The following is a 27,140-nucleotide window of genomic DNA, read 5'->3' on the forward strand; positions in this document are numbered from 1 at the left end:
TAATATTAAGTATTCTTCACAATATCTTCTCCTTCTTTTTTCCTTTATTTTTAAAAACTATTTTTATTTTATTTATTATACCGAACTTACAAGAATTAGAATACTACTATACTAACAAGAACAACGGGTTTAATTTACATGGGAATATCTTTATATACATTTGAATATCTTTACATACATTTTTATTGGTAATATTTAGACATTGGAAATGTTAACTATGATACTGATTAACCTAAATACTTAATTAAGAGTTCTTATAATTACAACATAACGAATTGTAAAAAATAAGGTCAGGTCGAATTTTTGATACGGAGGGTGTATATGGACGGATGAAGTAAATTATGAGCATGGACGATTATTATATATTTCTGAAGATGAATGTTGTGTTAAAGTCAATTAAAACATAATTAAAAGAAAGATAATTAACTCATTTAGATAATTTATTTATACATAAACATTTTTTTTAATTAGTGCTCTCTGTGAGATAGCCGGCGAAGCTCTTTCTGTTTTTTATAAATTTATCTAGGAGTCCCACCTTTCTCCCACAAAATGATAATTATTTACAATAGTTATCGTTAGATGGTGCTAGTGGTACTTAATATAACTTATCACCGGCCCTTGGACTTGTGACGTACGTCGGTTTCTATTATCGAGGTTGACGAGATTATCCCTTCGCTTTTGTCAACACGGATGGTTAGGGTCGGCGGTCAGCTTTCAGGTAGCGAGATTAGCTCCGTCGGCCGAGTACCGGGTTAACTTTTTTGTTATTGATTTACCGTAACACATTAGGCTGCGGTTAGGTATGCAGAGTTAGTGAGCGAATTTCTTAAGAAAAATGACCCGTGATCCCTGTGCTTCACAGGTAGCTGTCACGATTGAACTTTTTATGTGTCGATATACAATTCCTCCGTATAAAATGTTCGAAGTTTTAAAGCTGATCATAATTTTTCATCACCCGCAAAATAGCAGAGTATCATACTAACCCTTACGCTGCTACGCAGTTTTTTAAGAATCTAATTAGAAATCTTATTATTAATACATTTTAAAAATATTTTATCGAATACGTTGTTTTCCAAACACACTACTGTTTTAAAAATTAAAAGCAATTCCAAGAAAAATCTTCCATTTCATAAATATCTAATTCAAGCCCAGTGGAGTGAGCAAGATAGACAACTCTTGCCGCCCGCAACACATTCTCGTACAGTGGTTGTAAACCCTTTCTTAATCGAAAATAAAAACAAACAAAAATGATCTCGCACAGCAATCTCAAGGCGCATTGTTTTAATAGTTATTATTGAAACGACAGTATTATGATGGTTTTTTTGTTGATTGTGGGGCAAAGTGCCCTTATTATCAAACCTACCACTTCCATGCATGCTAAACAAAATTTGAATAAAATATACCTAGGATGATTCATATGAACAAGTGATATCGTTCAAAGTAGTTCGTTTTTATTAAAATATTATATATATTATTTTTTATTAATTTTCAAGAAACTTTGCTGTACACAATTTAATGCTCAAATTTTTACCGCGCGTAAGAAAACATTTTTTGTATTAAATTTTCCGTAAGGCTGAAATAGGTACGAAACTAAATAATAACCCGTCGAATAAGTAATTTTTATGTTTTGAAAATGTTTTATACCACTGACGGTTAAGTGCAACAAGCAGTTCCCGAATTCATTTACCCTTTTGGGGATTATGACGTCAGCATCAGTCTAGTTAGAACTTTATGATAGGGATTAACAACAACGATATATCGTTGTTTAGCAGTCTAAGGGTGAAGGGTATAAGATACGGCATAAAGTAATGTCATAGCTAGGAACATCGAAAGAATAAATATGAAATTCTTTACCGATGTGTCTATGCCCATGACATATCACGCTGTAATCTGTGGTCTATGTCATATTATATCATTATATGTCTACAATTCCATATATCATCTATATAATCTGTAGTCTGTGGTGGAAATAGTATAGATGTCAAAGTCAGTGCTGAGTGATAAATAGGTAAATAACAAATAACGCGAATAATACTTATCAATTTCATTCGAAACAATGGAGGCAGTCCCTAGACTGCCTATGATTAGCTTTGATCTCAAAGCTAGCCATGAAAATGCAACATTTGGCTCAAAATTGAAACAGGTATGGAAAAACAACAATATTGATTGTTTTGAGATTATCCAATTAAAATAAATCGATGAATAATATGACCTATAATTTTATTTTTATAGTACATAGCGGATTTTTATCGCGAGGATCCGGAATCTTATAACAATGAAATACACCAATTGGAAGGACTGAGATCCGCAGCAGTCAGACCTGCTCTGGACTTAACTGGTTGTGCCGCTCTTAAGAGATATTTTTGTCAACTTAAATCTCTACAAAGTCGCTTCCCAATGACAAAAGGCCAACCTGCAGCAGTTACATTTTCATGGTGAATGAACACATTTTTTTGGCTCACATCCATTTACTTGATGTTGAATTGTAGACTGTATGAAAGTGATCAATAAGTTTTTTTATGTACTTGCAATTTAATTATTACTCATCTGTACATGCTATATATTAACTAAATATGCCTCGTCTCTTTGAACTAATTAAAAAAATAAAAAGTTTTTATTACTATTTTAAAATTAAAACACAAAATGTTTAAATGTAAGTATCTGAATAGGTAGATATTTCATTGATAACATATCAATGTCATTTGAATTTCTATGAAAGCTCAAAGTATTGTATATGGGATTTGAATCTTATTCAGTTTTCTTCACTATTTGTTTTGTTTGAAATGAATATAAAATGTATTGCATCTCCGAAATTATATATTTTGTTGATAAAATCATGTATTTTTATTTTAGGAAAGATCTATTTGCCAATATTGTGTGTACCTTAGCAGACGTACGTTTTGAAATTGTCTGTGTCCTTTACAACATCGGTGCTCTGCATTGTAAACTCGGGGCCGCGGAGTCTCGCACTACTCCAGAAAGTATGAAAGCTGCTTGTACTCACTTCCAAAGTGCTGTTTGGGCATTCCAACACCTCAGAGAACATTATCCCCAGCCTTCTGGAATTGACTTAAGTCCCGAAGTAATGAAGCTCTTCCAGGATATTTGTTTAGCGCAAGCCCAAGAGTGTATTTTAGAAAAGAGTATGCAAGATAATAGGAAACCATCTATCGTTGGTTCGTATATTCAGATTATTGTATTGCAATGGTGCATATTGATTTTTAACATTTCGTATTGTTATCGATGATGTTAATTATGCTACTATTTATTGAATAACCATCTTGTTTTTTGTGTGTTTCATTTTAAGTTTTGTGTTTCAGGTGCAATTGGAATGCAAGTCTTGAATTATTATAAATGCGCCCTTTCCGCTCTAGAGTCTTCTCAGACTGCGGACAATTTTCAAGAAAATGTGAGCTCCAAGATGTGTAACACCTGGATTAAATATCTAACTTTCAAAGTTACTTACATCGGTTGTGTAGTTTACCTATTTCAAGGAATGCAGTCAGAAGAACAACAAAAAATGGGTGAACGTGTTGCGTTCTATCAAGCAGCCTGCGACAAGTTATCAGAGGCAAAGAAACTATGTAAAGGTATGCCTCAAATAGAGGCTATTAATGAAACCCTCATATTTACTAATGATGTAGTGGAAGGCAAACGCAAGGCTGCAAAAAATGAAAATGAATTCATCTATCACGAAGAGGTGCCCGATAAAGATTTGCTTACTGAGCCGAAACCAGCATCATTGGCAAAAGGTATTCCTGTTAACTTCAATGATCCCGAGGCAAGTAAAAAATATATTTTGATTTTACAAAAATATTCAAAATTGTGAGTTTTTTTTTCCTAGTTCTTATAATTTACCCAAATATTTCAATTTTGGTGGCCATTTTCAACGAGTTGTTAATAACTTACTATTAGAAAATTAAAATCAAGTTAGGGTAGAGTGGGGTTCGAACCTCGGACCTCTGATCCGTGAGCCCCCAACACTAGCTACGGGACCACAACCTGACCCATTTAATTAAACTCCTGCCATAATTTTCTCGTAGGTATCAGGTCCTGATATATTTGGACGTCTTGTTCCAATGGGTGCGCATGAAGCTTCTTCCATGTACTCTGAAGAAAAAGCTAAACTGCTCAGAAGAATTATCGGGGCAGTTGATCTTAAAGATACTCAACTGACTGATTTTATGTCTTCATTGCAGTTGGATCAGCTGGAAGCGTTTAATCGTCCTGAAAGGTAAGTTGATGTTAAAATATCTGATAAAAAAAGGTCAATATTAAATTTGCGCTTAAACGTTTTATGTATTGAGTCATAATCGCTTACCCTTCTCGATGGTTACTATATATATATCGTCGTGATCGTAGAACAACAACGAATGTGCGAAAAATCCAACATTGACTTTCTTCTTCTTCTTCTGACTTCTCTTTTATATTTAATCTTGAAAAGGTTATATAAAGGCTTTGTATTCCAGATTTGAAAAAAATAAACACAATATAATTAACCCAAGTATCAAATGATATGCTTTTGTACTTATCAAGTTGTGACATAAAGTGTCAAAAAAATTATTTAAATGCTTTTATGCAAAGTTGAAGAAATTCACATGCGTCGTTGTTTTACGATCATGACAATATGTGTTCGGTCTTTATTTCAATCCTGTTTCAGGCTTCCTCAAGATTTAGTTGATCGATGCGCTTCATTGAGTGTCAAAACTGATGCTATTCAGACATTGGTCGATACAATGAACAATTTGGCTGATATTCACACAGAAGTTGAAAACATGTTAGCTGATACAAGAAAAATCATTCAAGTGAGTTATTTAACACGACTGCAGACAGTTCCTTCTTGTTTTAAGGATGTTATTTAATTTATGTAAAATATTTTTAGGAAGAGGAAGGGAGTGAAAAGGAATACCAGCAGGTTATGGGCTCAAGGCCACCATCTATAGTCAGTACAGAGCTCTCCAGGGAAGCTAATAAATATTTAGATGCTCATAATAAAGCTAATGAGAGCAATCAAACATTACACAAAGCGATGACACTTCATCTTGCTAACCTCAAGGTTTTGATGTTACCACTCAAAGAAATAGATGCACATGTTCCTTCTTTAAATTCAATCAAAGGTATGCCCTGTTAGCTTTCCTCAATTGAATAACACACTTTATTAATATTCATAATTAAAAATACACATATGTAAAAAAATACAAATACTAATAAAAAAAAAGCTATTACATTACATACCACCTGCCTCATAGTGTAATGGTCGGCGTGTTTTCCTATGCAAGAAAAATTTCCTAAGCAAGAGGTCTCGGGTTCAATTCCCGAAACGGTTGACCAGGGCCATAGCCAGTGTTTGTAATCCGGGCAGGTTCAAAATTTTAAGGAAGGCTGAATTTTTTAAACATTTTAGATACAGCGTTTATGGCAAACCTCGTCACATTCAAAACCACAATGATCGGTATGATCAAGATGACATATTAATTTTTTTTTATTTAGAAGCGTTTCAAAATTTAAAAAACAAATGGTTGCTCACTTCTGTAGAGTGCAGAGCTAGCAACCCTTTCCGTACTCTTGTTTTCTCCCCTGCAGAAATTAGCAACCAATCAATTTCAAAAATTTTTTTTTTTTTAATGTTTTTTTTAACACTTTTTTTAATTTATTTAATTGTTACATATTTATTACTGCAATTTACATTGAATTATTTATACAATAAGTTAAAGGAGTAGTAAAAGTAAACATACATATTTGTTTTTGCCGGTCAGTCATCTAAACTGCGTAACTAGGGATAGCTTCCCCGTTCTAAGGCAGTAGGCAATATATTTTTTGAAGTTATTTTTGTCATAAATATTATTTACGTAAATAAGAAATTTTTATCCATTTTGAAAGTTTTTTAAACATAACTTTAACACATAGTACTTATAAAATTATTTATAAATGAGATACACGTATATACAGTATTATTACTAGAGCACACATTTATGTTTGCCCTACTTCCAGATTTAAATGTAAATAATAAATATACCACTAATACCTAAATCCTAAGTCTTTACCAGTAAAACTAGAAATCAACTTAAATCCTTCGACCTTGAACAACAATTACTCTGACTCCCCCGACCAATATAGATTAAAAATGCAGCCAACACCTTCTTCAGCCTGGCAATCCCACCACACTTCCATGAATCTGGGATAAGGTTATATTATATCCTTGGGCCTATATAGTATTGCTGCCTTTGAGCCAAAAAAGTATTAACTCCTCTCTGTAGAATCAGATCCTTATTGGAGTGTGTAGTATTTTGATTATGGCAAATCGTTGCGTATTTTTCCCTGTTGAGATGCGTGACTGCTACTGACCTCTATACATATATACTGTTGACGGATATCCAGCATTTTGAAATACTTTTGAAGAGTGAATTACTTGGATATCGGTATGGTTTTTAAAAATATAACTCTTATCACTGATTTTTGAGCTATAGCTGCTGAAGACATAGTTGTTATAGTGCAGTTTCCCCAGCCAATCAGACCATACATCAGTATTGAATTTACCAATCCTTAATGCAATTGTTTTAGTTCTATTATCATTAGTATATTTCTTAAAGGTATGAAAAAATTAATCATATGTTTTAATTCCTTCAGTTTGTAGGTTCCATCTCATGAATTTATCTATTTTTAAACCCAAATATTTTACACTAGTGACGTTTTCCAATATTACACATTTACAATTTACACTATTTATGAAATTTTAATTCATATCCGGAGTTTGGTTGTCCTGCGAAAGATAGGCCTGAAGCTTCTAAATTATTATTTTTAACATGCTAATATGTCTTTGTGCTCATACCGATCATCGTGGTTTCGGATGTGACAGGGTAAACCCTGTGGTATGGTAAACATACACGCTGCATATGTAGGAAAATTTCATTATCACCATCCGTCCGCACCTAATGGTGCATAGGGCGCTGCATAGGTACACTAAATGCAGTGTATATCGATTATCTGTTCTGTCAAATAGGTAAGGTGATTTGTCTTACGCTTCAGGTACCAGTCCAAGAACATGAAATATTGCAGTCAAGAACCACGTTTTTAATCAGTATTTTAATGGTATTTCCGGAGATAAATGCGTAGCATTAGCTGGTATGTTTGAAGCATTCCCGGGTTTGATTTATCAGTAAGCAATTTATATTTAAAAAGTCTGCCAAACAGACTATTTTTGTGATGTTTTTCGATATATACTGCAAAATGCTGGTTTATTAGCAGCCGAAAATTTAAAAAATTGTGCAACCACTTTATGCAGATACGATGTTTAAGAATGTCATCGTTAATAACTCAATTAGTAATTTCATTAGATTATTTTCATCTCTAATTAGAACAAATGTTCATAACAATGATATTTGGCAAGAATATTTTGCTTAGGAGTTAATTCTGACATGAAATATTGATTTAAAAATATGTTTTTACAGTAGAATATTTCTGTCCCTAGACTGGCACCTGTAGAGTAAGACCGATCATCTTACCTTCATGTAACAAAAATGGTCAAGATACGATGCGATTGATGAACCAATGCAGTGCCTTATGCACCATTAGATGTGTAAAGGGAATGATGACGATTAATATTGAGCATTTTTAAAATAATGATTTTAGTTTCATTTGACATAATATTGACTTTGGAACAATTTTAATAGTGGTCGCATGTATGTTTGTATGTATGTGCAAATTCATATAATAATTAAATACCTGTTTTTTGAAAAAATGTAAGAAAATCATTTTTGTGTTTTTAATAAACTCTTACCACCCATACAAAATGAAACGTAGGTACTGCTAAGTATTTAGATTAACACAATTATTTCATACATACCCGGATTATGGTGTGTACGAAATTAATGTGTACCACAGGTGCCGTGGCGCAGTTGGTTAGACGGCCAACTGTGACACTGGCGTCGCGGGTTGGATTCCTGCCAGTTGCAAGAAAAAATCCAAGAAAGATTTTTTCTCAATTGGTCTGGGTGTTGTGGTGTATTTTTCATTACCTCCGTCCATATCCCCTCTATCCCACCCGCTGATAAGCCTCAAAATACAGGCTTAGCGGGTTATTCCTTTAAAGAAATGTTTTCACCTGACATAATTCAGTAAAAACTCTTAGTTATTCTAAAGTTTAATGGATTGACAGTGACAATGCATGTGTTTTTTTTTTTCTGAAATGTTAGTAAAACATTATTAACTCTGATAGCTTCAATAGAAATGGAATACCTCTTTGAGATGTGAATATAGAAGTCTAGGCATTTACAGGGCTTCCGTAAGAAGAACCGTCATTGGCTGATTTCAGTGATTCACTAAGCCACTGGAACTACTACTCTGCCTATGTTTGAACATCTGCATTTCTTCCTTCGTTGATCTTTGTGAAGTAAAAGGGCTGAAACATTAATACTTAATAATACTTTACAGATAGTGTTGATAACTCAGCAATCGCAGAGATGCGGTCCCTCGTGGCCAAAGTGCATGAAATGCAAGCCCAGAGAAATATGCTTGTTGCCATGCTTAGAGAATCCGTAAACTCCGACGACATCACATCGCAACTTGTTACCCGAACTGGAGAATCTTTGGATGAAATTTTCAAACAGGAAATAGAGAAACATAGTAAACAGGTAAATTTTCTTTGACATGATATAATTTGAGAGCAGCGCAGTAGGAATTGGTTTAAATGATAAAATAAGGGACTTTAAAGGATACTCTATACCATATAAAGGGTTGCAGCCGTGGTATAATTTTTAAGGTGCTTCCCTCATTTCCGGAGGTTCCGGGTTTGATTCCTGGTGATATTATTATCATAAAATGTGATTTTTCTCTAACCCTGGGTGTTCTATTGTGTTATTAAGATTTTTAACCTTTTGTGGTGCAGAAAATTAATATACATACGTCTGAAACATATGTGTTTTAATGATGAAAACTTCTTAAAAAATAATCAAATATGTCTTATCTGTATTCAAAATACATTTAAAAAAAACAGTTGTAATCTTGAAATATTAATAGTAATATTTATTCCAAATTTTCTTTTTGGTTTGTGCTGGTAGATGAGAAAAACAATATTGTTTATATAAACATCTAGAATTATATAAAGACTTAGAGTAAGAGTGTGCGCCTTTTTATAGTTTTTATTTATTAATTTTAAATTTATTTAAATTTGACTTATTTGCTAACTAATTATGGCGTTTTAGGCTGTGCTCGTATTAAGTAATAATTAACAAGGAAAAAAATAGTAACTTAAAATTAATAATACTGACATGTTATGATAAAATAACAATCCAAAGATAATAAAGAAAGATAATAATTTAAAATGTGTTGTATGTGTCCTTTTTTGTATTAAAACTACATTACTAAATATAAACAAATTTATATTTAGTAATGTAGTTCTAATACTGCTACTGTTGCTCTTTATTTTCTTTTAACCCATTCCCCGCATTCAAAATATTTCATGTCTTCGCCACTGCGCTGCTAAAATTGACATATTTTATTTATAAGTTTAAACAATTATTTTGTTTACATTTATTCATTTTACTAAAAAGAAATACGTTCCTTCGAGATTTTAGAGACAGATGTCAATAGTATGAAGATTTAGCCATGTTTTAAGCCAAAAATTATTCTGATTTGAATATTCTGTCGTGAGAAATTGAGGTTTGAATCCTGGCTACCGTGAGCACTGCGTATCATTGCTGTCATAGGCGCTCGCAGATGTATGTGAGCACCGCATAAAAATGAATTAAATTTATTACGCTATCTTCAACTTCTTTACAATTATGTATGTATGCGAAAAATATTGAATAATATGTACTTGCTTTTAGGTGGGTTTAATTGAACAAAATATACTGGCCCAAGAGAATATTTTAAAAGCATTGACAGATGCTTATGCTAAATATGCAACAACAAGAAAATTAATATCTGATGTAATGAGAAAGAGGGAAACTACTTTAACAGGTAAATATAATCAAATTAAATACAACAATTTCGGTAATCTTGCTGTGGGTTTTTGGTATCATTATAACAATATTATTTTTGAAGTTTTTGGATGATAGATAAACTAGACAGCATTTAAATATAATCAAAAGCGACATCCAAATATTTTTTTTTTTAAATATGCCATTGAAAATGTACGTCAGCTACTGTCTGTTTAATACAGTTTAAAGAAAATTGTTGGTACTAACCAAAATTTTAAAACAGGATTTTTTTATTTTAAATGTATAGAACATTGAATTTGTTTAATATTTTCAATAATTATTATTGCTTTGACGTCACAACCTATCAGTTATTCAAAACATAATTATTTTGATTATCAGAGAGAAGAATCCTTATGCTATATCTTTATTAAGCCATCAATACAATAACTTAACACCATGTTGACTTAAATGACTTAAATATCACATAGTGGTATGTATTATAACACCTATAGTTTTTTGTTTATCATTATATTTCAGCACTTATAACATCTTATGATACATATGAAGATTTGCTTGGTAAATCTCTGAAAGGTCTTGAATTCTACCGCAAACTCTCTTCCAATGTTTCGAAATTATTGACTCGTGTGAAGAGCACATGTAAAGTTCAAGAAGAGGAAAGGTCACAGCTTTTGGCAAATAATACATCCAAACAAGGTACTTATTTTACAGGAAATCTAAAATATGTGTTTTTTTCATATAAAGTTTTTTGATGACATTTTTTTCTAGTTGCTGCAATGAAATCTTCTCAATCAGAAATAAATACGGCAGTTTCATCATATCCCAAGGATTCTGTATCAAGTGGGCCAAAACTTAAAGATTTTTTGCCGTATATGAAAAACAGAACTTCATCCTCTTATCAGCCAGGTACCTACAACCATCTATCATTACTTAATCTATTTAATTTATTTGATGTTTTAAATTTACCTGCATACATGGTTTTATGATTTATTATGTTGTATGAGATCCTTCCTAGTAACGTTAAAAATATTTGACACCCCAATGTGGGAGTGCCTTCTAGGTGATGAGAATCTCAACCACACGTTTCTCTTCTGTTTTACAAATAATAGCAGATTCCCCTTCCTCCTTTTTTCTTAAATTTATAATAAACACCATCCTCTCCCCACTAACATTCAAATCCTTCGTAATTCTCCTAAGATTCTAATACACAGATTTTCATTAGAATTCTTACAAATCTCTTGTATCGGTGATTTCCTACATTCTACCAATAATGATAATCATCATTCCCTTTTTGCACCGAATGGTGCATAGGGTACTGCATTGGTACACCAATTGCTGCGCATCTTGTTCATTTTTGTAGTGATTTGAATAGTGATGCACCAATTTAAAAAATAAAAAATGTTTTTCGGTATATTGTAATTATGTGTTTGTGTTATCTATGATATTGTTTTAACCAGCTCCTGAAATGAACCCAACGGATTCTGCATATGTAAACCAGATGTATCCTCCTTATATTAGACCAGCACCAGTTGGTTCAGAAGGTATTTTTATTACATATATTTTAGAATTATGTTTCACATGTACCATTAGTCACTGCATGACAAGCCTATAAAAAAAAGCATTTTGAGATATTAAGGTTAAGTTAAAAACTACATTATAAATCTATTTTAGTTGTACTTAACTTACATCGTTATATAGTTATTTCATCTTATTATACGACGGTTGCTACTTAAGTTTAAGTTTTGAGATATGGCAACACCAGTGTAAATATGTCAAATCTGACATTGTCATCGTAAAGTTTACCGTTTTTAATGGTGAATGTACTTGGAACGTTTTGTCATACGAGTGATATTTGTGTTGTTTCAGATACTTGAAAAATTAATTTTGTTAAATAAATGGAACTAAATCGTGAACATTTTCATGCGATGATTTTCTATGACTTTCGACGTTGATTAAATCAACAACAGTGTGTTGATCAACTCGCTGCGACTTTTGGTGTTGAAACACTATCTTGAGCCACCGTGTTTCGCTAGTTTTCTGAATTCAATGGTGGTCACACTTCGTTACAGGACGAATTTCGTGATGGTCGTCTAAATTGGCTGTTGTGCCAGAAAAAATCAATGCTTTGCGTTAACTGATATTGCAAGATCTTCAAGATGTGACATACTATGAGATTGATGCATGCTTGGGCATTAGTTCCACTTGTATACATTCAATATTCCATGAACATTTGGTCTTCAAAAAGATTTGTTCGCCTTGGATACTGCATAATTTGACAATCGCTCAAAAAAAAGCTCGTGTCGATTGGTGCAAACAAATGTTTAAAAATTCATTCGGTGCTTCAAAAGACATCTATAAGATCGTGATAGGCGACGAATCATGGATCTATGCATATGAACCCGAAATTAAACAACAATCGACTGTATGGGTCTTTCAAGACGAGCCAAATCCAACAAAAGCACTTCGAAGCAAATGGTCGCCTGTTTTTTCGGAATAACTGGACATGTTGCCACCGTTCCATTAGAGCAACGTAGAATGGTCAATTCTGAATGGTACACCACCATTTGTTTGCCAGAAGTGTTCGGAAAAATAAGGGAAACCTATTCCGGAAGACGAATCATTCTCCACCATGACAATGCAAGCTGTCACACATCAGCTTAAACAAGTGAATTTTTGAGCATTCAAAACATCAAATTGATCCGACCGTCCATCCATCCGCTGTACAGTCCTAATTTGGCACCCAATGTTTTTTTCTTATTCCCACATATCAAAAATAAATTGCGAGGTCAACATTTTTCGACGCCTGAAGAAGCAGTTGATATGTTAAAATCACATGTTTTGGAGGTACCTCAATTCGACTAGAAAAAGTGCTTTGAAAATTGGTTCAAACGCATGCAAATGTTTGATCTTCAAGGAGAATATTTTGAAAAACAATAAAGCCATTTTCGATTATAAATATTTGTTTTTACTTGTCTATCTCAAAACTTAAGTAGCAACCCTCGTACAATAATTATGAATTAATTATTTTGTTTTTGTGTTTATGTTTTCTTTAAAGGTAACTTTCAGGGTATCTCAAAACTGCTTATTTACAATTTTGGCATTGACCTAATAATATGTATTTTCATATATGTAATAATTTCATATTGTGACTTTTATGTACCAGTAGCGAGCGTTGAGTTTTTAGATTGGTAAGTTGCAAAAATTCTGACAAAATGTCCATAGCGGTAGTATGCCACATCAAATAAAATTTGTCTGTTTTATAGTTGATTAATAATCCATAACAAATAGCGCTAGCGTCTAATAGTTTTGGTTAAAATATTTTCTAATTGAACACAAACATTTGATTAACAAAAAATGCACTCACTCATACCCACCGGAGATAGGATTCTCAGACCCTATGAATACGAAAAATAACAATTACGCGAGAAATAAATTTAATACGTAATTCTCATTAGACCTGATCTTTAAAAAAAAATTAGCTTCAATTCGAGACATAAATGAAAATTTTCGGAGCAAAGCATCAGAGAGAAAATACGAAAAAATGGAAAAAAAAAATATTTGTTCGATTGTCCCTGCAAATTTTACAACGCACGTCAGTCGTATTTCTTATCTTTATCACATCCACCGTTGCCACCGCGGACAAAGATAAAACACGATAAGGATTAGTAGATATTGTCAACCTTTAGCATGTGCTATTTTTAACTCCTGAGTTTAAAGGACAATATAACAATAATTATTCACAATATATCAATATACGAAAAATAAACGACAATATAACAATAATAATAATGGACAGTATAGTAAAATGGCTTAATAGTGCAGAGTCAATTCTACCATACCTAAAAAAAAATATATTTGATTTTCATGTAACAGTGTAGAAATAACTTACATTTATACAAACAAAATTGCATAAATAAAAACCTTAAGCCACTGCTTACTAGTCAGATTTTTGTGGGTATTTAAATCTTCCACACAAGCAAAACACGTAATAGAACATCCCTTTGATGGCTTCCGTGATGAAATGGCAAAGATTTTTGCGTCGTGTATACATAAAGATTCTGGTTTTGAATCTCGCTTAAAACGCATTAATTTTATCAATAAGAAAATATTAGTGTTACAATTATTAATTTGCAAATTTTGACGAAAAGTTTTTGTGATATTTATTTTAATTTTGTAAAATCATTAAATAATAAAAATTAAGAAGAAAATATTCACAGACGATACTAAGAAAACACAGTATGCTAAAGGATTAAGTAATAATCCGTTTATAGACATACTATTATCAACGAAAACATAAACTCTAAATAAAGACCATTCTTTTCCAATGTATCGGTTTCATGTAACTCATCCAAAGATGAAATACTAATCCCGATCCATGATCTATTTAGATAACATTAAAACAATAAAAATACAAATTATTCACAGCATTCAATAAAAAAATGTTTATAATTACTGAAGTATCACGACTGAACGCGATATCTAATACATACTTACTACTTGCTGTCCAATGAGCGGGGTGGTGGGGGACGGGCGCGCGTCGAGCAGTACACACCGTATGCAGTACGAGGTTTTTTTTTGCGTCGCTTCAATATTTTTCATTATAATTAGAAAAAACGTGAGAAATCTCACAAAAAAACTTATGACATGTCATCTCAATGCCTTAATGTACATTTCAATATTTTTTTTAAATAAAAAAAACACAGAACAGGCCAAAAAAACGACTTTTTAAACTGGGTCTGTAAGTCTCCACATCGCCACTTGTGTTATTTTTTGGACCATCGGGCTTTACGTGTTAAGAAAAAAACGTAATTGCAAAAAACTTGAACCCGCGGGGACTCAAACCTCAACCCTAGTTACTACGATGCGAACGATTTATCCGCACGGCTATTTCATGTACTAACACAGCCGTCAAAAAAGTTTTTATAAAATTGTATTATTTATTAGCGTACCAATATATCTTTTCTTACTTGCGGCTATTGTAACTCGTCTTGAAATAAAACACAATTACTTTAAAAACACTATAGCGAATAATCATAAAAACAATTTTTTTTTAAAGTATTCCTCACCCAGTACTAAACGAAACATTAATTACGTTTTTAGAATCATTCTTTCATCAATTTTTATTTCTCTTTAATATTTACGAAACGATGTAAATTATACTTCATATAATTCTTTACATATTCACTATAGGTATTAAATTTTTTGTGGCGTTATGTTGGCACTCATGTTTCTAACTTATGCAGACAAGTCCGGCCATTTTTAATGCTCAGTTAATTTTTAACAGCTGCTTTGCTTGCACGTGTTTTGGCTCGTCTTCGATTTTTGCCTATTCCAAAAAATGGATCAAAGAATCTGTATCAAATTTTGTATAAAAAACGTGCGGACGCATTCCGAATGTTGACTGTTGCATATGGTGAAGCTATCTTGGACCGAAGCAATGTTTATCGGTGGTACAAAATGTTCTCAAAAGGCCGAGAAGATGTGAACGACGAAGAGCGTGCCGGACTCCCGAGCACATCAACAACAGACATAAAACATTTATGAAGTGCAAATCACCGTTAGAGAAGTTACTGAGGACCTAAACATATTGATTGGCTCGTGCCATTCGATTTTTATCACTAATGATTGAATTGGGCATGAGACGGGTCGCGCGAAATTTGTACCAAAATTGAAAAAAACCACCGAACAGTTACTAATAAATTATTATTAATTATTCTAATCTAACTTTCTTGTTAAGGCATAACATATTTGTTATCTCTTTCTCACATATAACTGGTGCGTATAATGCTACCTCCCTTACACGGTCTTCAGTCAAACAGTTTTATTTTAAAGAATATTAGCCCTTATGAAGAAGTGTTGAAAGACTTAATTGTATTTATGAAAGCTGCAAGATTCAACAGTAATCGTAATTGTAATTTTTCTTACATTAACCTAAAATTTGGGTGTTGAAGATGTAATAGAATTCATGTTTTATCTTTAGCTGCGTAAGCTCTGGTAATCGGCTGATAGAGTTGCACTGGCTCGCTGTATGGGATAAAGTTTTGAACTAAATATGATGTAAATTTATTAACGCAAGAAATGCAAACGATGGCTTGTGATGTAATTTTACCCAATAATAATGTTACATAAAACATTACTTTCGATGTCAAAAAAATATGGTAAGCTGCAAACAATTGGTTGTTAGGAAAATTCGCCCCTTCAATGTACGCATTTAAATTGCAATAAACAATGTGGATTTAATGCAAGGTATGTTTGTCGAACCCACCAAAATATTTTTGGGTAAGGGTGATTATAGTAATGGTTTTCACAATTTTTATTTCAGGGACAAATGATAATCAATACTGTGCTTATCCAGACACTTCTCAGACCAACCGGCAGTTATATCAACCAGATATTGATGGATATAAGGGATACCAATACATGCCACAGGGAACTGGACAATATGCTCCACATTCTTATCCTGAACAAATGCAGTATCCTTATGGAAATAATGAAAGCTCGTATGGAAAATCTGACCATGGAATGCATTATTATCAGCAGTTCAATGTATCCACCAATAATGATGTTAATAATTCCATGAAAACTGCTCATTCTTCGGATATGAAGCGACACATTTCTCACGGTGAAACTTTGCCGTATCAGCAATCTCAATTTGCGCCATATTCTCAGTACGCCCAAGGTACTGCTACATATCCCGCTGTAACTGGTAGTGCACCAATGTATGGTAATACTGGTTATTCGGCTCCAGACAAAAACCAATCCTACATGACACAAAATACAACAGCCAATAATCAGTACATGAATCAAAATTATGAAAATTATAATACAATGTTGAATTCTGAGACATCTCAATTGGATAGAAATAAATTTGGTAATGCTTATGGATGTGATCTTTCAAATCAGATGCAAAATATGAATATTTCTTACTCTCAACAAAATATTAATCCAGAAGTTTCATATACATCGACAGTTAGTGCTATACCTACTCAACACCAGTCAGAATCTACAGCACAAAATGTTGCTTATCCCGGAGTCACGTATTCCACCGATCATGCAATTCTGCAATACGGAAATAATACTTCTTCACAACCCTCTGAGAATACTTGTTTTTCTGAAAAAAGTTCTCAGCCAGCTATGTCTACACAGTATGGTTATTCCAATAGTCCCCAACTGCCACATGTAAATCCAATGGAGGTTCCAATTCCTTCTAATGCAGATGGCCAACTACAGGCTACTCAAGAAGCTAGTCTCCAAACTTATTATCAACCACCGCAATACTCAAACATGTATTCAGCTCCTCAAACTGGTCAACTTTCAAACAATAACCTTATTTCCCAGAATATTGCACCTGTACCAAACGAAAACCTTAATTCTTCACCATATGTCTACTCAAATCAAGAAAATGTTGGTTATTCAACATCCGCTCAATCTGGTTGTTCACAACCTCTTTCCAATGAGGTTTCAGCTTACCCCGAAGTAAAACAAGAAGCATCTGATGGCCCACCAATCCAATCCCATGTTCAACAATTTACATCCTCTGGAATCAAAGTAGAGTCCTCTCCATCACAATTTTATAACTCTCAGTATAATGCTACAAATATGTACACAGAAAATCCCCAGATCTCATTAATTTCTGATACAAACGCATCTGTAGTCCCTAACATTTCTGCTCAACAATTTACGCAATCTGATCAAATAGTAGCTGGTAATCTTTCAGGTAGCTACTCAGGATATACATACAATCCTACTACCGGTTCTAATTATTATAGTTATGGATATCCCAATTCTACAGAAATGCAATATGGCAATTACAATTCTAATGTAAGTCAGATTGATAATTTGTATACAAATGCTGGTACATATGGAACTACGCAGACGCCGTCGGGGACTTTTGATCCATCTACTGCCAATCAAAGTGCGAATATTTATCCTGGACAAAACTCTCAATATTATTCTCTCCCTTATGGACATCAAAGTGTTGGATATTCTACCCCTAGTACTCCCGTAGATCAGCAGAAAAATCAGTTAGATGTTGTTTCTCCGAGTGATCCATACAAAAATTATAGCAGTCAAACATCTTTAACTTATGTTAATTCCAACGATACTAAGACAACCACCACTAATTCAGTTCAAGGTGAGAGCTTTTGTTATTTGATAGATATGCATGTACTTGATTGCCGTTTATTTTATGATGAGCAAAAATCATCCTTCATAGGATGAATTGCAAAAAGAAAATTAAAAAATAAATGTACTGAATTTGTTGTAAACTTTTTGTTTTTTAGGAAATGGTGGTTATAAACCGATAACTCCAAAAGAAGAAATGGTGGAAACACCAATAGAACCGCCCCAGAAGCCAACTGAACCTTCTACTATTGACTTACTCTCAGGTTTAGATTTTACTGTTGAACAAAAACCTTTAATGCCAGAAATAAAAGTGCCACCTATATCAGAACATGTTATTCGAAAAGTTCCATCTCTCGATGATAAAACAAATATCAGCAAAACTCCCGAAGAAGATATCTCTCATATGTATATCAAAAATTCAGATTTACCGCCTAAAAAAGATTTATTTTCTGACCCAAGTTTGCTCAATAAGTTTACTCAAGAGGCGAAAAGTCTTCAGTTATTTGTTGACGGGTTCACAAAGAAAACTCATTCTGGGATTACTATGCTGGATTCTAAATGGAAGAAAATTCAAGATGGGCAGGTTTGTTTGTCATTAACTTTCGAATTTCTTTTAAACAGTTGATTAATATTATTTGACCAAAAAAATATTTACAGGCAAAAGAAAATATTAACAGATCAACTAAGATTGCCAAAGAAAATTTGGGTAAAAATGCATCTCCAGATGTTTTACCCTATGACGATACTAGAGTACTACTAAAAGTAGATTCTGATGAGAGCTATGTGAACGCATCCCACGTGAAGGTTGGTAGTTTTCTTTTCTGTGTAGTTTTGGGATATTTTATATCTTCACCTTAATTTATAATATGTATTTTATTTCAGAAAATTTCTTCATCATGCATTCCGATGATTGTTTCCGATTTGCCAATTGAGGAGAATTATATTTATTTCTGGCAAATGGTTTATCAACAAAAAGTCGCTATTATTGTGTGCCTTCAAACTGAAATAGAGGTGAGTTTGAAATATTATTTATCATATTTCTAACTACAAATTGTAATATCATATTTAGTTTTTTTTTTTTTTTTTTACAGCTGCAGGGAAAATTTTATGGTCCTATTGCAAAAAATCAGCAACTTGATCTTTCTTCGGATCTTAGTGTTACTCTTATTGACATTAATTGCAATGTAAATTGGACAGAAAGAAAGTTAGTAATCCAGTATAAAAGTATTCAACACAGGATCACTCATTATCAAATTAATGTTTTCCCAGCTAGGTAAGTAATTTCCTATTGTATATAAAATACGCTATACTGAATTTTAAATTAATTATAAGATTGATGCAGGAATACATTTATAGTATCGATGCTGTTTTTATTACTACCCCGTGTTTAAACTATTGAGAATTGAAACACACATGTGGGTGTGTGTGTGTGTGTGTGGGTGTGTTTGCAGGCCATATAATGTGAGGACTTAAACTCGATGAATATCCTTATTGTGCGGTCGCACCTGATTGTGGGGATGTCCGCATAATATTTTGGCAGCACATCAAAGATATGTATAGAATTCTCTTGCTCTGATTGGTCGACTGGTAAAATCTGGGCAAATTTTATTTGCGGCACTCATATTGAGTACTTTAAAAAAAAAATAACACCCGCCAAAATATAGTTCATGTGTGTCACCACCACATGGCGCCACTACTTTGAAGTGTGTGCAAATTAGTTAGAATATTCTGAAATGCGGGCTTAAAAAAAGCCTTTACATTTGCATGAGATCCGACAACGCCGCAGCCTAAATTTTTCAACATTTTTTACAAAATTTTTAGAGACCTTTTAAAAGACCTCTGTGCACTTGTGACTAATGTATCCCAAAACACACCCTTGTTCGCAGGTCAAGTATTGTGGGCACCTGTATGTAAGATATACTTGTAATACGTAATATCTAGAAATATGGCAAAAATAATGAATAAGAAATATTTCACAAGAATTTAAAAATATTTATTTTAATTATGTATATTATATTAGGTTGGGGAAAAAGTAATTTCGTATTTTTTGCTTTATTGCAATGCTTTATAAAAAGTGTTACAATCATCCAATTTAAGTCAAATATGCGCCATTCTGATTGATAACTTGTTGCCAACGAGAATCCAACTTCATAATGCCCCTCTCATAGAAGCCCTTGTCCCTATTAGCAAAAAATTCGGACAACTAATTTTCACAGGCCCACCTACCTACATACCTACCTACCTAATCTACCTCTACTAATTTTTTAAAGCTGATTTCACATTTTTCTAAATGTTATATATATAAACATAGTTCTTTAAATCCATCCAACGTCTTCTACATAAGGCTTCTTCACCATTGAGACACTCCTCACATTCCACTCTGTTAGGCATTTTTTTTTGTATCCAAAAAACTGCCATTCGTCTATTCATTGCGTCTTTTTCTTGAACCGTCCAAACAACTTTTTAAATTTCCTTTTTGCTTTCTGTGTTTTTTTAAACCTGTTTGTTTAACAATTTTTTCTACTGAATTGTCTTCTTCATTGGAATTTGGTATTACGCTTTTGCTTGTTATTATTTCTGATTGTTTTTTCATGATCTTCGAGGTTCTATTACCTTCATCTAAATGTAAAATTTCTTCCATTCTTTCTGTGCCTTCTGCTTCCTCAAGTTCCACCGATTCTCCAACATTTCTGTCAAATTCCATTTTATCAATTTTTATTTCCTGCTAGCTTGCCCGCATCTATTGCAAACAACAATTTACTCACTTTGGTTCGTTAAGTCACACTATCTGGCAGTCTATAATATTCCTTATGGACCCTTATATTGTGAATTCCATCCGTGCAAGTAGCTTGCAACGATAGCTCTTTAAATTGCAGTTGGAAGATAGTAAGTCAGCTAAACACACTGATTTAGTTCTTCACACGGACGTCAGGTGGTTGAGTCGTGAAAAATTCCTAGAAAGGTTTTAAGAATTATTGCCTGAAATAACAGCTTTTCTGGACGAAAGAAGTTATGACACTCAGATGCTGAAAAACGGAAAATGGCCGATTGATTTGGCATTTTTGACAGACATCACAATGCATTTAAACACCACCCTCTTGTACCTGCAAATCAGTTTAATATGGACTCATGTTCTGTTGAAAATTAGTTAGTGCAGATTATATCAGATATAGGATAGCCACAGCATCTGATACAAAATTCTGGTATTTAATATCTGAAGATAAATAGCCGAATCTAAGTCAAATCGCCCTTTAGCTGATGGCAATGTTTGGGTCAACTTACTTGTGTGAGTCTGCATTTTCTGAAATAAAGATAATTAAGTAAAAATATCGCAATCAACATATCGAACATATGTCATCATGCTTGCAATCAGCACTTGGTAATTATGTACCATCTTATAAAAAGTATGCTGAGGACATTCAGTGCCACACTTCAACATCCAAAGTCACTCTTTAATTAAGTTTAGACACTATAAGAACTCACAGTAGGAAGAGCAATATCTTTACTCAACCGTATCTCTTCGGATATTGACATCTTTCATATTAGTGAAAAAAAATTCAAAGAGGATAGCATTCTTTCTCTATAATTGCTTAGTATTTTTATTTTACCATCTTTGTAAATTTAAATTTTATTATTAATTTTTTCGTGTTATGTATGCATTGAAATATTTTGTAATGTACATAAATGTATATAAAATAAATAAATACATTGAAATTGAAATTGTTTTGTAAGAACCAATAAACTCGCAATTTAGAATAATTATGGGGTTTTTCATTGACATTTTAGAGCAGACCTACACTTACCTTGACTAAAAATGCTTATTGTGCGGAAAACTAATATCTATGCCACGATATACCCTACCTAGACGGCAATCCTGCATCACACATACTTGCAGCCTCTCAGGGTCGATCGATCGGAGTCTAACAATATTGAGATATATCGCAAGCAGTTCAAATTTGTGTACCCCTGATCAAGATCAAGTGTAAATTGTAAAGCGAAAATTATAGATAAAATGGAGACGTTGTGTAAATACATACTCATTTTTAGTAAAATACGGACGGTGTGTAAATTTGACATGTGATTCCTCTAGAATGCGGACGGTCCGCACAAGACTTATTTTTGTCAAAAACTTTGACCTCCTCTATCTCTGTCTCCAGTGAGTGTTTAAAAATTCCGTATAGAATCGTATGCAAGAAAAAAATAGGTCTATGTTGCCTATGAATTTACACTGCTCTGTGTCAGTTATAAAGGTAGGACCGCACAACCTAGGTTTTAGTACAGGTGCCCACAATATTTGCCCTGCAAACAAGGGTGTGTGTGTAAATGACATAATATAACTATGTTTTATTGCGTAGCTTTTTTTAGAATATTCACTTTAGTAAAATTGTATGTTTTTATTATTTATTTATAGAATTGTGAGCGCTCCTTTAGTGTTGTTAGTTGATAAAATTCTGCAAACAAGAGATGAGAATATGCCAGATGTTTTACCTAACACATTGGTGCACTGTAGTACTGGAGCCGGTCGAAGTGCTCTGATAGTCCTTTTAACGATGGTCATGTGTCAAGTGAGGGCTGGATATGCTGATCTCAGAGGTAAATATATTTACATCTGAAAGAAAAAAGCGCAGGTTTCCAAGTGGTCTACCATTTACAAAACAGTGTTGTTGGGTCGAACTTCTATACTGAAATGATATGAATTTAGATAAAAAATTCTGAAGAAATCAATGTAAAAATGTTTTTTATACTATATGTTTACGACACTCCAGTCCCCTTTGGTTTTGAAATAAATATATGTAAATAACTATCCTACTTACTTAAATTCTGCCAACTTTAAGTTAATAAAGTGGCCACTTAAACCAGCCAATGACAGATCATAAGCCCTGTAAATGCCTAGACTCTCATATTCCCTTCTCAAAAATGTTTTTCCTCTCTGTTGCAATAAATTTAAATATGAACAACTCCCTAGGGAGAAAATCCAGCCAGTCTGCAAGCATTTGGATATACCCAAAACATTGTTAATAAAAACTTATTAAGTTTATCTACTCCACGCATGCTCTTCGCCTAATTATTCTCTGTATTTATTAAGTTTTTAAAATCATCAAAATCAAAATCAATTAGAGTTACTAACTAGACTTAATATAATGCAGATACTTTTGCCTTTTTAAGATTTTTTGTAGTCATAGTTGATTGTTGTTGATTAAGAGGATATTATGCGGTGGCTGACAATTTTGATGAATAGGTATTTGAACATTTTTTTCTGTCACTTTCTCGCAATGCCTCCTCGATACTGTGCGAAAAAGACAACTGCATGATTTTTTCCGGACTTAGGTATCGCGTTGGGAGCTCCTCAAATGCGCGGACGCCTAGGTGGGACAGGCAACTGTTCCTGTAGGATGTTCATTCAGTTGGGACTGTGCTTCCTTCCGAGCGGAATGCACACATTCTTTTGTTTTTTCCTCCCCTTACAGGGGTGGTATTCGGATCCTCTGCCTCTGACCACCCAGGGAGTGCTTCTTTATTCAAAGCCGTTCTCTTATTGTAAATACCCGTGTTTTTACTTACGTTTGTTGTGTAAGTTACGTTTGTTATGTTACTATAGTTTTAAGAAATTGTTTTTGTATACGTTTATTTATGTAAATTGTTCGTGTACATACATATTTTTTGAATAAAAAAAAAACAGAAGCATTGAGGGGATCCTGAGGGGTGGGGACGACGTGATGGCCTCTGTCTATACGTCCTCCTCCCCCCTCCTTAATCTGCATAGAGTTTGTATTTCTTAGGAATATTTATAATAACTTTTCTCTATGCGCAGCTGACAGAGAGTCCCCCAGGACTCTATAACAGCGGCGGGTGGATGGTAGGCTTAAGGATCTCCCCTCAATGCATGATTTTTTGCTGTTCCATTTTTTGGCATCCCAAAACTGAACCGATTTGGCTGATTTTTTAAAAAAGGATTAGGTATATCAGAATAAAATTTTCCGTCGGTACCTTATGCCTTTTTCAAAAATAGTAAGCAGATAAAATTGGGCACTTTTATGGGTTTTTGGATGGTCCTAATTCCCGTACTAAACAATTTATCAAAAGAAAAACAAAACAATGAAGAAAACAAGAACGATAGAAATACACCAATTCAGACTGTGTTTCCTGTTAAGTCTAGATACCAACACCATGACTACAAAAAATCTCAAAAAAGGTATCTACATATATTAAAACAGCTTTGCAATTCTCATTTGTTTGAGACCTACAGTGCAATCACAGAGTAAATGTCGAGAATCTTTCCACAGAAATAAACTTGATTTGTTTTTACTTTTTCAGATATGTTAGATTCTGGATTCCTTTATCTTTGTGGTACCAGAACTAATGTACTGGAGGATACAAAATATCTTGTTGATATTTATAGAACTGTTCTGTTTTATGTACAAGGAGTTTTATGCTCTGGTAAGAAAATTATGGAATATACATTTTACTGTTAATTGATTTAATTGAAATAATTTGATTTATCCCCTTTTTTGAAATATTACTTTAAAAATACATACACAATATGAATATGATAAAAACATTCATTTTTATCTATAGACGGGGTCTACATTCAAGGTACACGAAAGGAATGTGTTAGTGTGTTGTGACATCTAAACACATTACCAGATTCCTTTTGTGTGCCTTGAACGTTGACCCTGTCTATAGCTCTTATTATTACTCAAAATATAGTGTACTTTTAATTATATTACAATAAATTTCTTACATTTTCCCGGCCGGATGATGATGATGATGATGACCAGATGTACATCGGGAGGCTGATCATCTTACTTTCATATAACAAAAAAATATTGAGATATGTTTTGATTGGTGTAAATATGAATGCACCATGAGGTCCGGATAAGGGAATAATAATGTTAATTGCAACCGAGGTGTTAATATAAATGATTTACTGTTAAGTTGGAACATATTGCAGGTATTTTGAGGCCTAGTATGAGTTTTGAATTAAAAAATTTCAGGAACCGTAATGTTTAATGGTGAAGCTGTGTCTGTTCCGAGCGGAGCTAGTGTTCCTCCTCCCCTCCTACCGACACATTCCCGCCAGCACTCGGCAGACTTAACCAAGTTTAGTAAGGAGAGTTTCGAGGAGATGAAACAGGTGGCCGGCCTTAAAAGTGGAGATATGAAGGATCCACTGAGCTACTTGGATCCTCTTTGGAGTCTCAAGAAACGCAAGGAATAGATTTATATTATTTTGTAACAAAAAATCAAACCGTACTATTCAACACTTATTACTAACCGCTTTAAATTATAATTGTTGTTATCCTATTTATTTATTCCCTTTGTTGCAGTAAAATTGCCCTGGATTATTTCTGTACTACAATTCGTAATAATATGTGTTAATTTTTTACTTAATTCAAAATATAAACCATAAAAAAGTAATGTGTCTACTAACTAATAACAAGTCATTTTACCAGTTAATTTTGCACATTGTATGTCGGTGGAATTATAATTTCCTGTGCAAATGGACCATTCTGATTGTGTGACTGCTTTAATTAAAATCTAGAACACATTCAATCATTCGATTCAACTGTCCATAAAATAAATATTCAAAATACATTTTACCAATAATTTTCAAATGTCGCCTACATCGACCTATTAATACACAAATGCGCACCCTATGGAGCAAAATATTTTAAAAAGTAGTGACACGAAAACGTACCCACAATTACCGAGTTGGTTTATTTATACCAGGGCTACATTCCGGGGGACTGCATATACATTAGAACTCCGTTTATCCGAACTCCAGTCATCTGGATTGCTAAATATCCGGATCGTTATCAGGAAATAAAAAATAAAGGCGATGCTATAATCTATAAATATAAAAGGCAATGTTTGAATGGTTGTCCTCGATGGACTGAATAACTACCGGACCGATTAACATGCGGTTTTCAGATAAATGTACATCTTTGCCGTGAGAAGGTTTATTTATAGCTCATAAAATCTTCAATTTGTTAAGTACAAAAAAAGTTAGGAGCGTAAATGTTATTTTTATTCATCACCAGGGTTGCATTCGCCGAGCATGCGGATACAAAAATGAATGGAGGTTATTTTTTTGTGTTTAAAAAAAGCTGTTTTTGGAATGTTTACAAAAAACATTAGTTTTTTTACGGATCCTTGTCAGATTATTTAATTGAATTCCTTATAATTTCTACCCATTTATTTCTTTTTACTGGCTTTTTGGTTATACTAAAATAATATCAACTAACATTCAATACATTTTTGAAAATCACATTCCTGACTAAAATGCATCCCTGAGCAGAGTTTGATATTTGCTAAAAGAATTCTTTATTTGAAAATAATGAATTATTTTATGTTTTGGAATTCAAACACAAACCAGTACTTGGGTACCTACTTAAATTAAATATTTGAATATCTATTACTTTCATATTTGGAATTCAATCATAAACAAGTACCTACTTACACTTACCAATGAAAAGTTACAACATCTTTTTTACGTTTATCCGAACGGTTTTTATTAAAGATTTTTTTGTGAATTTTTGTAAGTTTACTTAATTATGTTTAATCTTAAGAGAAAACACTTTTCTTCATACAAACGTATTCACGTATTTTCTCTCTGCATTATGGCACTAGAGAAAGGTTTTTTTTACAATAGCAACTACAACAACAAGCTATCACGCTGCTTCTCCGTGAGGGTAGGCAGAGATGATAGAACGCCACATCACTCTATCTTTGCACTCAGATCTCGCTTCCTCTACATTCATAGATCTTCTCATGCACGTGCGCTGATTATTCCGACTTTTACCATGTCCTTCTCAAGTATTTGTTGGATTTGGTCATGCCACGTCTTTCACGGTCTTCCTCTATTTCTGGATCCATGAACATTTGCATTGTAAATATTTTTAGCTGTTCTTTCGTTGTCCATTCCCTCTTCATGTCCAACCCAGCGCAGAGCTCTTTTTTTACACATTATAAATATTTACAATTGGCGTGTCCCTATATTGTTTTGTTTTTTAAAAAATGCGCACACCTATTTATCAAAATTCTCTGTCCTCACAATTTATCTAAACCGAAACACAAAAA

General features: G+C 33.2%; 1 protein-coding gene and 1 long non-coding RNA gene across 2 annotated transcripts; one reads left to right on the top strand and one right to left on the bottom strand.

Annotated features, from left to right (window-relative positions):
- The first annotated feature begins 1,916 nt into the window (after nt 1-1,916).
- Nucleotides 1,917-27,140, top strand: mop (tyrosine-protein phosphatase non-receptor type protein myopic). Its single transcript, XM_088228231.1, has 20 exons — nt 1,917-2,143; nt 2,233-2,435; nt 2,854-3,176; nt 3,321-3,781; nt 4,044-4,234; nt 4,661-4,805; nt 4,883-5,117; nt 8,431-8,630; nt 9,825-9,957; nt 10,455-10,631; nt 10,704-10,841; nt 11,393-11,476; nt 16,258-18,069; nt 18,218-18,642; nt 18,717-18,863; nt 18,942-19,070; nt 19,151-19,332; nt 22,471-22,652; nt 24,375-24,497; nt 25,055-27,140. The coding sequence occupies exons 1-20, from the start codon at nt 2,057-2,059 to the stop codon at nt 25,276-25,278; spliced, it is 5,601 nt and encodes a 1,866-aa protein (XP_088084357.1). The 5' UTR covers nt 1,917-2,056; the 3' UTR covers nt 25,279-27,140.
- LOC148280527 (uncharacterized) lies at nt 11,316-13,420 on the bottom strand. Its single transcript, XR_015822573.1, has 2 exons — nt 13,300-13,420; nt 11,316-11,541 (listed from the first exon to the last, which is right to left on the bottom strand). It is a non-coding gene; the product is annotated as an uncharacterized LOC148280527 (long non-coding RNA).

Source organism: Micrasema longulum, unplaced genomic scaffold (genome assembly GCF_059751315.1).
Source record: "Micrasema longulum isolate JH-2025_06_02 unplaced genomic scaffold, ASM5975131v1 h1tg000571l, whole genome shotgun sequence".
Lineage (NCBI taxonomy): Eukaryota > Metazoa > Arthropoda > Insecta > Trichoptera > Brachycentridae > Micrasema > Micrasema longulum.

What these genes read in the sequence shown, in the direction of transcription:
- mop (XM_088228231.1), top strand. Translation starts at nt 2,057, where the DNA reads ATGGAGGCAGTCCCTAGACTGCCTATGATTAGCTTTGATCTCAAAGCT. An exon ending in TAGGAAACCATCTATCGTTG is followed by an intron (nt 3,177 to 3,320) that starts GTTCGTATATTC and finishes TTTGTGTTTCAG; the next exon opens with GTGCAATTGGAATGCAAGTC. An exon ending in GCGTTTAATCGTCCTGAAAG is followed by an intron (nt 4,235 to 4,660) that starts GTAAGTTGATGT and finishes ATCCTGTTTCAG; the next exon opens with GCTTCCTCAAGATTTAGTTG.